The 11,563-nt window shown below is 48.7% G+C and overlaps 2 protein-coding genes across 3 annotated transcripts; both read left to right on the plus strand.

Annotated features, from left to right (window-relative positions):
- Positions 1 to 144: 144 nt before the first annotated feature.
- On the plus strand, positions 145 to 4,966 carry LOC116916980 (PP2C-like domain-containing protein CG9801). 2 transcript variants are annotated; one of them, XM_045169792.1, is made up of 8 exons: positions 145 to 687; positions 874 to 1,124; positions 1,193 to 1,696; positions 2,494 to 2,717; positions 2,786 to 2,956; positions 3,028 to 3,274; positions 3,339 to 3,599; positions 3,659 to 4,966. In XM_045169792.1, exons 1-8 carry the CDS (start codon positions 539 to 541, stop codon positions 4,072 to 4,074), a joined length of 2,223 nt encoding a protein of 740 aa, XP_045025727.1. In that variant the 5' UTR covers positions 145 to 538; the 3' UTR covers positions 4,075 to 4,966. The 2 variants fall into 2 exon arrangements, with proteins under 2 accessions (XP_045025727.1, XP_045025728.1); XM_045169793.1 differs by lacking the exon at positions 1,193 to 1,696.
- A 1,406-nt stretch (positions 4,967 to 6,372) lies between these two features.
- Positions 6,373 to 11,488, plus strand: LOC123470255. Its single transcript, XM_045170331.1, has 4 exons — positions 6,373 to 7,215; positions 7,290 to 8,618; positions 8,671 to 9,068; positions 9,166 to 11,488. Exons 1-4 carry the CDS (start codon positions 6,373 to 6,375, stop codon positions 11,486 to 11,488), a joined length of 4,893 nt encoding a protein of 1,630 aa, XP_045026266.1.
- The last annotated feature ends 75 nt before the right edge of the window (positions 11,489 to 11,563 follow it).

The following is an 11,563-nucleotide window of genomic DNA, read 5'->3' on the forward strand; positions in this document are numbered from 1 at the left end:
CTTTCCATCTCGCCATCTAGCAGACCAGCGACAGTGTTTAGTAAGTTTCAGTTCTTAATTCACAGATGGCAGCTTGAACGTGAAAGTCCCAAAAACAAATTCCAAGAGAACTTGAACGGGAGAAAATTAAAAAAAAAAAGAAAGCTCGTGAAAATACAACGTAACCGCAGCAACCAACCCATAAGCTAGAAAACGGACGGAACAGTCACTACTTTGGTGCAATTCATCGGTATTCTTGGTGGCAAACAAACCAGCTGTAGCTGCTGGAGGTGCATGTGAAAAAGAACAGTGCTTTCTTATAAACATTATTTGGTTGTTTATTTCAGATATCATGATATTGACTGTGCTCGTTTTTTGCCTTAAAGTTGAATGGTTTTGGGCCACTCCTTTACTTGAACGATAAGTTTCTCTTTATATCGTAGAATTCAAATGAAAGTGGTCGATCTCGACGTTTGTCTGATTTTCACGACTGGCTAGAATCGAATCGATGATTGCTTTCATTCATCCTGACCTTAAAATCAACAAACGAACATAAACAATGCCATCCATTAAACAAAAATTTGCTGGATTTTTTCGCCAAATTTCTAATTCTGGAGGTGGAGAATGTTTGGAAAATGCCAATCAAATGAAACCTCTTCATACTTCTGACAGCAATACTGGCTGCTTTATACAGCGCTACCTCAATGGGTATGGTTTTGTATTAGAATATTTTAGTATTTACTTCTTCTCCTTTATTTTGTGGATCCCAATTGATAGTTTTGTTTTTAAAAACTACATCTGAATCATTAACATACAACTAGTTTATATCTCATGACAGTTAGTAGTGTCTTTAAGTCTATAACAGCAGTTTCAACCTTGTATTTCTTATTGCAGAGAAAGCCGTTTGAAGCAACCTGACATCTTGTTTGGGCGTACAGGCCAAGAACTTCCTTGTTTACGCTTGTGTTCACTCCAAAGTGAGATAATAGCAACACACACTGGTCCAGATGGAGGACTCACAACCGTCAATCGAGGACAACGAGGTCATGTTACGAGTCAAGATCCCGACGTTTCTTATATAGACAGCGAGGATGATGCAGTACCACTACCTTCGACAATTAGTTCTGAATCTACCTCAAACGATGGTAAGTTAAATAGCATTATAATGGGAGTTTTGTTCGAAAATCGAAATTGTGCCGACTTGTGTTGTTAGCTGGGCGAGCCCGAAGTGCTGAATTGGTGACTATACGCGCCATGGGTCAGACTTTCGTGGTACGGAATCATTTACCTCCAACACCACCCCAACCACCGAGACAACCTATTCCTACTCTTCCACTTTCCACGTCATCAGCTAGCGTTGCGATGGCAACGTCTAGTGACTGTCACAACACCGACCATTGTCGGTTGTCAGATGACGACGATGATGAATTATCTACCGTTTGTGAAGATCCCTCCCCACCGGTGTCTACTCCTACCTCCTCTTCTACCTCGCCCCCCATAATCACCAGCACATCCACGTGCGCCGACGAGTCGGATGACTACCAAGATTTCTTGTCTAAATTTGGCATCTTAAGCCTTCCACTTCATCCATCGCTTGATCGTCAATCGGTGGTTCAGATCGATTCACCGGACGATACACTCGTCTCAGGCTCTTTGAGTCCCCTTCTTGATCAACTTGATCCCCTTCTTACGCCGGACGTGCCGCCGTCCATCGGTGGTAAGTGTTGTAACCTCGTTCCTTATCACACCATCCACGAACCGACCTCTTTTACCCATCCTTAAAGATTGTGATATATCGCGACTGAACGACGCACCGTTATTCTATTTTTTATTTTATTTATCTATTTTTTTTTTTACTGCCGACATAATATTTTATGGTTTTCGTTGTATTATTCTTTACATAAGACATATGCGCAGTACAAGCAAAACTGACTGAACATAGAACACAAACACAAAGTGCAGGAGCTTAAAAAGATAACGAGGGTTCCCGGTAATGATATAAGATGCGGTTTTATGGGCCGCTTTTGATGGTTTTGACACATTTACCCGTATGCAATTCAATCCTGTGACGTCGGTTCCCATTGAGAAAACGTGTTAGTATAATACGCGTTGCCCGACTCGCAATTGTTGCCTAGTTTTGAACGCCACATGGCTTGCATGGCTTCCTAACGGTGTTCGTTTTGCTAACGGCTGCTTTCCTTCCTGTATTTTCTTTTCTTTCCTGATCGATCTGTCTCTGATTTCCGTTCGCTGTCCCGCCGTTCGTGTGACGATGGGACATGCAATGAATGCAACCTCTTGCATGGTACTGTATTAGGGAACTGAGGGTAAATAACCGGAAGGATGAAAGGACAACATACAATTTGGGGCGTCGGCGCTCAACTGGTGACTGTAACGGACGTTCGATTATTTATGTAAAAAATTCATAGTTGGCTTAGTGATTTTCTTCATTTCTTATTAAAAAACCATAATCATTTGGAACTACTCAATCAATATTTATTACTTGTGATCCAGTGAACGCTACTGTCCAGCCAGAAGTGTCTGATGAGCATCTTGCCGACCATGAAGAATTGCCGACTAAGGAACCTACAACAGCGGCGGAACCACCAGAGCCCGAAATTGAAATTGCAGGCGTCGTTAATTGGAACAGACCAAGTGGTATAGCATTTGGAGCAGCCACGTCGCTCTACGAACGGCACCCCATCTCGGGGGAGACAGCCGGCAATCCTTTGGCTGATGTAATTCAGATCACTTTTCTAAATGAACTTTCGCCTACACTTCATATAATTTGTTTTCTTGTGGATAGGCATTTGCCATCGTAACACGCTCCAACAATGCCCTACTGTGTCTGGCTGATGGGGTCAATTGGGGGGAAAGAGCTGCCCTTGCGGCTCGTAGTGCTATACATGGTGCAATGGATTACTTGAATCGAGCCCTTTTTCCTTCCACTACCAATGGCCGTCAGTTAACTACCAACGTGAGTCGAGATGTTCAGACCATGTGTCGATAATCATATGCACATTTTAAATCCCACTAATTGTACTGCAGGATGTCTTCCTATCATTGCTGCGCTCCTTTCACGCAGCACACAGTATGATCTTGCAGGAAGGTGGATTATTAACTACGCTGACCGCAGCTGTAGTAGCTCAACTGGACCAATCGAGTTTGCAGAACTCTCTGTACACAGGCTCGGATAACAGCAACAGCGCGAAATTTGTCGTCTGCGTCTGTAATGTAGGCGATTCGCTGGCCTACGTTTACAGTCCGAAACATGGTGTCAGAGAAATAACGCATGGTAATTAAATGCCCGTCATTCCATTTACCTGTTGCCAGAGCATTTTATTTATTTGTTTTTGAAGGATCTCATGATATTCAATCGATGCGGGACATGAGGGATGCTTTGGGTGCATTGGGACCAGTAGATGGGCAAAATCCGGAGCTCAATAATTTGACGTGTTCGATGACGGTGATCGAAGAAGGAGACATTGTATTCTTGACATCAGACGGTGTCTCGGACAATTTTGATCCTGTTGTAGGCAAATTTGTTGTGGCACGGAAGCCGGATAAAATTGTTCCGTTACCCAATAGTGCCAAGCAAACCACCAAACCGCCAAACAGAAGTATTACTGCTTTTTCCTATGTGGTTTTCTCAATAAAACAAGTGATTTCCTGTGAACAGATTTACCGACGGTCGAAGCATTCCAAAGACATGAACTCACTTTGTTACGGATGGAGGACATCTTACGTAACGGTATGATGCCGACGAACGACAACGGCAATCACCTAAAAGCTCAACAGCTATGCGAAGATCTAGTCGATTTCGCCACGCGACTAACAACTGCCAAACGGCGGTTACTAGAAGATCTTGAACTCTACGTTGATCAAGACGGCAAACCTCTGGATCCCGAAGAACAAAAAATTCGCCGTCGCAAAATCTGCGAACGTTTGGCACTGATCCCTGGAAAACTGGATCACGCCACCTGCGTGGCCTACGAGGCCAGGATACAACCACCCAATCCTGTTAATATTGCAGGGACGGAAGCCTTGACCCGTGAAATGGTAGCTAGTTATCCCTTCCGGGAATCGTCCATTTAGGGGAAAACGCCATTTCCCCCTTAGGGCTCAGTAGAGCATGCAGAGAAATTTGGAACCCAAAGTGATCGCGTGCCACGCCATGTAACGGACCCTTGCCGCCCAATTCCCGGTTACGTACTAATTTATCTTAGCAATTCTTTTGACCATATTTTTTTACCAGTTTCCTACAAAACACAATAGTATTCTTTTTTAAAATAAGTTTTCTATCCTCGTTGGATCATTCTTCAACGTCCATGGCCCCTCGTGACTTACTTCTGTGAATCACATAGGGGAAATTCCCTCACTATATCCCGTGTCGTCCAAGTTCTGTTTCTTTTTTCTTGACATTTAGTCGACGGCGTAGCCTTTAAAAGACAATTCAAAAGATAATAATGGCAGTGTGTTGTGAATCGATGCCCGCTTGCACAATCTAACTGTAGAAAAAATCATTTTTTTTCCCCCTACCTAACCATGCAGTATTTGCACTGAAAATTTGACTGCTTTATTCGAAAACTGCTGACTGAAAGAAATCATCTTAGATGTTTTGTAAATACACTTAGCGCAGTTCTCGCTATCTACCAAATACCATAAGACAAATGAGGGTTTTCGGTACTGTATCTATTTTTCTTTTAGGTTAACTTTTGATTGATTCATGTCACTCCCCCTGTTACCGAGTTGCCATGGCAACTCGGCCGGGCTTCGCGCGCGCCTTTAATTTACCCCCCCTTTTTTTCATCTATTGTTTCTCTAATTCGCGCATCTTTATTCTTTTGTTTTGTCGTAAGTGATTGAATGACGTGTTTTAACGAGGCAGTCACGTTTTTGGAACGGTAGCGTCTAGTCGCCATTTTTTGTCCCCTCATTTTTTATCTTCGCCCGCGTCTTAAAGTTTAATACAAGGTTTTGCGCCCTGCCCGTTCGGTTTTTTATCGTTATTTCGCATCGCCTTTCGAACGATCGTTATTTTACGGTTAGTTTACAACATTTTTGGTGCCGAAACCCGGGAAGATTCGACCCTGGTAACTTTAACGCAACATTCGTTTTTCGACATTCATTCTCGCCATTCGTTTTTCGACATTCATTCTTCGTCATTCGTTCTCTTCATTGAGTTTTCGTCGTTCATTTTCTTCACTGGATATTTCTTTTATGCTTTTGTCTCTTTACATCCCAACGCTGAATCAACCGCCAGCCCAGGAGGGGTAACGGTCAGAGTTCCCGGATTTTGAGCAAAAGTTTTCTTTACGTGCCAGTGTTTAAGTGGCTCTCCAGGCCTTTCCTTTTTCATTCCGAGCATCGTGTCCTCTCTCTTGAATTCATCATGGCTACTCAAGATGAGCTTCGTGATGCTGATTTGATCGTTGCCGCCACTGATGCTGTTATTCGAGGCCTTTCGCCCACTCGTTCGTTCGCCTCGGATTCGACAAGTCGTCTCGATCCTGCAACCCTGATCAGCAAACGTTCCCATCATCGAAGAAATTTCACCCGCAACGTGAATAAAGTCAAGATGGTGATTCGCGAGACAGGTCCTTCAATCTACTCAAACGATCTCATCACGAAGGCCAACGATCATTATGAGCAATGTATGTATTACCATCATCGTTATTGTGCAAAATTGGGTGTCACCGACGACACTTGGTTGGAGAATTTGCGTCATGATTATAATACGGCTCATGAAGAATTTGCCACAGCCCGTCGCCCCGGCCATGCTACCGAACAGCCAGCGCCTAGAGTAACGACCCGCACGAGAGCTCAAGTTCGCCCCGGTTCTGTCGAGTCAACCCGTCAACCCGAGTTCGCCCCGCTGGATGTGCCCGTCAGCACATCTCGCCCCGGTGTGGTTGAGTCGACCCGTCACCCCGAATCTGCCTCGCGGGGTGTGCCTACCAGTACATCCCACCATTCCCGTGAGGAAGATGTCTCTCACACCGAAGTGGTTGTCGATCCCGTTAGTGGCAGTCGTCATCAGGCCGAGGGTAGCCGCCCGTCTTCTTTGGCCAGCTCAAGGTCTTCGGTTGCCGCCAGCATTTCGTCTTCTCATCGTTCGCGGAGCTCTACCCTTTCGGCTCTGACTAGAGAACGCCTTGCTGCCGAACTCGACCTTGAACTGGCACGCAAGCGGCGAGAAGAAGAAAAGAATGAAAATGACCTTCTGGACGAGCTAGCCCGTAAGTTACGTGAGGAGAAGATTCGTATCGGGGCAAAACGAAAGGAACGGAAAATCGAGGAAGAAATCGCACGTCTTCGTATGAACGAGAAGTTGTCAAAGAGGTCTGTTCGTTCGCCTTCGCCGACCTCCTTGAGTTCTTTTCAGTGAACCAGATGACGATATCCATATTCCGTTGCCGAAGAGTAAGCCTCGCGACAAAGTGCTGCTTCCCACCGGGCCGTCCGACAAGAGCGCAGATAGCTGGATCGACGATCTGGAACGAAACCGACGGCCTTACCGCTGCAGCGCCCATGCCTTGGATGTTTGGAGGTTCGGCCCCGTTCACGTGTAGGACACCGTTTGATGGCGACCCTCGAGATTGGCTTCTCTTTGCCTCAAGATTTCGAGCCCTCGTCCACGACGTCATTCCGAACGATGCCCAGCGTTTGGCCATTCTTACCGAGTGGGTTGGCCCTAGCGTTTTTCGCCGCATCTCGCCATTGTTAAAGGCTCCTCGTGGGTACACTGCAGTTCTTGCCTATCTTAAGAAGCACTACGGTTCGAGCGAGCAGATCGCTCGCTGTCAAATACACGATCTTCTTAGTCTTCCCTTCGTCAAGCCGGGTGATCGCCAGGCGCTTGAAAATTTTTCTGATCAGCTGCACGGAGCTGTTGTGGTGTTGGAACAAGGGGGATTGGAGCACGATCTTAAGAGTGCTGCTAATCTTGATCAGGCAGTACAGAAGCTGCCACCTGTCTTTCGCCATCGCTGGGCCCGTTACGCACGTAAGCGCTTACCGAAAGGTGTCGACCTCAGCGACTTGGATCGGTTTATGGAAGAGGTCGTGGAAGAGGAGCGGATGGCTCGTTCGGCATTCGAGTTGGCGCCTAAGATTGATCTTCGTGAAAAGCGTGTTACGTTTCCCAAGCCAGCCGTTGAAAAGCACCCTTCAAGCAGACCTGCAATTCTGAAACCGCCACCCGTTCGGCCACCCCCTACCATCTTAGCCACCCAAGTAGCAAAGACGTAGATGTCGAGTGTCCAGGCTGCGGCGGCACTCATCGGCTTGTTTCTTGCCCCGAGTTACAGAGGAAGTCACCGAGTGAACGAGCGCTGGTGGCGAAAGAGAAAGGCGTATGTTTCAACTGTCTTGGAGGAAAGCACCGCAGTGCGGATTGTCGTTCAAAACCCGCTTGTGAATCCACCGGATGCCGTGCACGTCATCATTCGCTGTTGCATGGTGCGGGAGAGTTTTTCCTGAGAAAAGCACACCTCGTCAGTTCCCGTCTTCCGTCGGAGGCCAAGAATGTTTTCAGGACCTCAAACACTCGCCATTGCTCCCGCCTGACATCCGATGTTCTCTTGGCCGTGGTTCCCGTCCGACTTCGTGCGGGTTGCCGGACTCTTGACGTTTTCGCCCTACTCGACACCGGGAGCCAAGCTACCCTTTTGCGTGAAGACGCGGCTAATGCGCTTGGTCTTACGGGCCGGCCACGCAAAATTCGTTTTGGAACCTTCCATGGGAAAGATCCGGTCGTCGAGACTCGTCTTGTGGGCTTCTCCGTTTCGTCGCTAGAGGGAGACCAAAGCTACAAGGTTTCCGACGCCTTTGTTGTGCCTCGTCTAAATGTTGGGCAACGCAAGATAAAAGATGTTCTCGCTTCGTTCGATTATCTTCGTGACCTCAACTTTCCTGCTCGAGACGCTGGTGAAGTCCAGATTTTGATCGGGATGGACGTTCAAGACGCCCATCTAAACATCGAGGTTCGTCGCCCTCCATCTGGAGTTCGGGGCCCTAATGCTGTGCTCACCCCATTTGGCTGGTGCGTTGTTGGAAGGACCTACCCATTATCGGCAGTGGAAGATCCAAGCATAAACTTCGTTAAGCTGGGAACGATCGAGCAGCTGGAAGAGTGCGTCGAAAGGTTTTGGAAAACCCAATCTCTCCCAGTTCGTGAGGCCCCCAGTACATTTATGTCGTCGTCAGACCGTGCCGCAATGGACCAACTCGAATCGACCATTCGGCACACTGGAACGCGTTACGAAGTAGGTTTGCCCGTTCGCCCGCATTGCCCGAAGTTGCCGGACAACAAAGAGTTCGCACGTCGCAAGTTCTTCGCACTGGAGAGGAGACTTCTTTTACACAACGACCTTCGCCAAGCAGTTACGGCGCAGATGAAGGAGGTGTTTTGCAGCGGCCACGCAGTGAAAGTCACTTCTACAGCTCCCGGTTCCAAGGTGTGGTTCCTACCTTATCATCCGGTTCGACATCCAACGAAGCCCAGCAAGATCCGTCTCGTTTACGACGCTGCTGCCCGGTTTAAAGGAACCGCGATCAACGACATCCTGCTGAAAGGTCCGGATCTCACCACGCAGTTATTGGCCGTGCTGCTTCGCTTCCGTGAAAGGAGAATTGGCGTTACTGCGGACATTGCGAAAATGTTTTATCAAGTGCTGGTTCGTGAGTCAGATTGCACGATGTTTCGTTTTTGTGGCGCGAGCCTGGAACCGAAGATCCTATCCAGGAATTCCAGATGACGGTGCACATTTTCGGTGCTGTCTCATCGCCAACGGTTTGCAGCTTTGCCCTTCAGCGCCTCGAAAGGATGCGCCCGAACACCTGAAGGAAGTCGCGAGGCGTATTCGTTCCAGCTTTTATGTGGACAACCTGTTGTCGTCGTTCGACGAAGTGGATGAAGGCGTTTCCATCAGTCAGAAGCTGGTTGAACTACTCAAGCTCGGTGGTTTCGACCTCGTCCAGTTTCTGAGCTCTTCGCGTTCGTTGTTGGACCAACTTCCGTCTTCCTCTCGTCTGGTTCCCGAGCTCGATCTAGATTTCGACGATTTGCCAACCGAGCGCACGTTGGGGTATCTATGGAGTTGTGAGGGAGACGAGTTCGTTTTCCGTTTTAAGAAGACAGAAGAGGCCTTTTCAAAACGCTCGATTCTTTTCGGCAATTTCGAGCATCTATGATCCTCTTGGTCTCCTAGCACCCGTCGTTTTGGTGGCGAAAATCATCCTTCAGGACATCTGGCGACTCAAAGGTGGCTGGGATGAGATTCTGCCCGCCGATATTCTGAATCGTTGGGGGCGCTTTGTGGAACATCTGCCGATGCTCGAACTGCTGAACATCCCGAGAAGTTTCTTGACTAGTCCCCAGTCGGCGTATCGTTCTTTTCAGTTGCACGCTTTTTCGGACGCATCGAAAGACGGTTTTGGTGTTGTAATTTATCTTCGAGCTGAAACCTCTGGCGAGGTCGAAGTCTCTTTCGTAATGGCAAAAGTAAGAGTTGCTCCCATCCATCAGCTTTCGATTCCGAAGATGGAGCTTCAAGGTGCTTTGCTAGCAGTCAGGTTAGCAAACTATCTGTTGAAGGAGCTGACTCTGCCCATATCGAATGTGTTTTTCTGGGTTGATGCGATGACTGTTGTTCGGTGGATCCACGCCAGCCATCGTCGTTACAACGTGTTTGTCGCAAACAGAATAGCTGAGATCCTGGATTCAACGACCCCTTCGCAATGGAGACATGTTCCTGGTGCACTTAACCCAGCAGACGAATGCAGTCGTGGTCTCTGTCCGTCCGAGCTCGATCCAAATCATCGCTGGTACCGTGGACCTGAGTTTCTAGTTTTGCCACCCGAGCAATGGCCGGCCCAGATTCCAGCTACTGAATTGATCGACCACGAAGACGAGTCCATTGGCTGTTTCCTAATCGCCAATCCTAGCGGGCCAGTAGATGACGTTGTGGCACGAGCCGATAATCTACATCGCCTAATTCGCATCGCCGCTTGGATTGAAAGATTCGTTCGCAACATCCAGATCCTCGTTCATCGGAGATGTGCCAGAGAAAGGTCTATTCTGGATGGCAATCATGAAGAAGCAGCGACCGGACAAAGTGAGCAGTTGAAAACGGGCCGGCAGCAGAGTGCGGACGAGCTGAAGTCAGCCCGTCGCCTTTTAATTCGCGTTTCACAGCGCGACTCCTTCCCTGACGATTTAAGCAGTTTGCGGAAGGCGAAGTCCGTTCGCCCGGAGTCTAGGTTGCTGAAACTGTCCGTTTATCTAGATGACGCCGGAATCATTCGTGTTGGTGGCCGCCTTGAAAATGCCCCCATCAGCGCTGAAGCCCGTCATCCTGCCGTTCTGGAACCCAAGCATCCGCTTACCCGATTGTTCATACGCTGGGCGCATATTTCCGTGGCTCGTGGAAGAGCTGATCGCACCCTTGCGGAAGTTCGTGCTCGCTACTGGGTTTTGAAAGGACGCGAAGCAACAAAGTCGGTCATCACGACTTGCCTGTATTGTTCCCGCATGAGAGCCAAGCCGTTTCAGCCGATGATGGCCCCACTTCCAGCGGAGCGGGTCCAACCGTTCAGCCCTCCATTTACCCGTATTGGAGTGGACTACCTCGGTCCTTTCCCTATTTCAATTGGCCGGCGAACAGAAAATCGTTGGATTGCACTTTTTACCTGCCTCTCCACCCGTGCTATCCACCTCGAAATTACCCCGTCGATGGATGTGGATTCCTTTTTAATGGCTTTTACCCGTTTCGTCAGTCGTCGGGGTGCCCCGACCGATGTTTTTAGCGACAACGGTACCAATCTGACTGCAGGAGAGCGTGAGCTGCGTGAGGCGGTTACCCGCCTTAACGACGTGAAAATCGCTGACCAACTTGCTCGGAAAGAAATTCGTTGGCACTTCTCCCCGCCTGCTGCCCCGCACTTCGGAGGTGTCTGGGAGCGTCTGGTTCGCTCGTGCAAGGAGGCCCTGCGCGCTATCCTCGGTCAGCAGACGGTGAAGGAGGAAACCTTTGCAACGGTCGTCATCGAAGTTGAGGGCCTACTCAACAATCGACCGCTGACGGATCTAGGTGCGGACCCGCAAGAATTCGAGCCGTTAACCCCGAATCATTTTTTGTTGGGGCGCCCCAATCCCCACTTGCCCGCTGACGTCATCGACCCGGAAATCAAATGTCTTCGCCGAAGATGGTTTCACGCACAGCAAATCGTGGATCAGGTGTGGAGCCGATGGTTAAGGGAATACCTGCCGACCCTCACGACCCGCAACAAATGGACCCGATCGCAAAACAACTTGGAGGTGAACGACATGGTGCTTATGGTGGATCCAAAGTCGCCGCGCGGACACTGGCCAATTTGTCGTGTTGCGAAAGTTTTACCTGGCTCTGATGGTGTAGTACGCGCGGCCGAAATCGTTACGAAGTCCGGCAAGACCTACACCCGCCCAGTTGTGCGATTATGTCGCTTGGAAGCCTTGAGTGCTGCTTAATGTTTACCGCAGCAGGGCCGGCTGTGTTACCGAGTTGCCATGGCAACTCGGCCGGCTTCCGCGCGCCTTTAATTT

Source organism: Daphnia magna, linkage group LG2 (assembly GCF_020631705.1).
Source record: "Daphnia magna isolate NIES linkage group LG2, ASM2063170v1.1, whole genome shotgun sequence".
Lineage (NCBI taxonomy): Eukaryota > Metazoa > Arthropoda > Branchiopoda > Diplostraca > Daphniidae > Daphnia > Daphnia magna.

Excerpts from the sequence above, each read along its gene's own strand:
- LOC116916980 (XM_045169792.1), top strand. The coding sequence starts at position 539 with ATGCCATCCATTAAACAAAAATTTGCTGGATTTTTTCGCCAAATTTCT. Across the intron at positions 688-873 it reads ATACAGCGCTACCTCAATGG|AGAAAGCCGTTTGAAGCAAC; the intron begins GTATGGTTTTGT and ends TTCTTATTGCAG. Across the intron at positions 1,697-2,493 it reads CGTGCCGCCGTCCATCGGTG|TGAACGCTACTGTCCAGCCA; the intron begins GTAAGTGTTGTA and ends CTTGTGATCCAG.
- LOC123470255 (XM_045170331.1), top strand. The coding sequence starts at position 6,373 with ATGACGATATCCATATTCCGTTGCCGAAGAGTAAGCCTCGCGACAAAG. Across the intron at positions 7,216-7,289 it reads CTACCATCTTAGCCACCCAA|AGGAAGTCACCGAGTGAACG; the intron begins GTAGCAAAGACG and ends CCCGAGTTACAG. Across the intron at positions 9,069-9,165 it reads CCAACCGAGCGCACGTTGGG|CATCTATGATCCTCTTGGTC; the intron begins GTATCTATGGAG and ends GGCAATTTCGAG.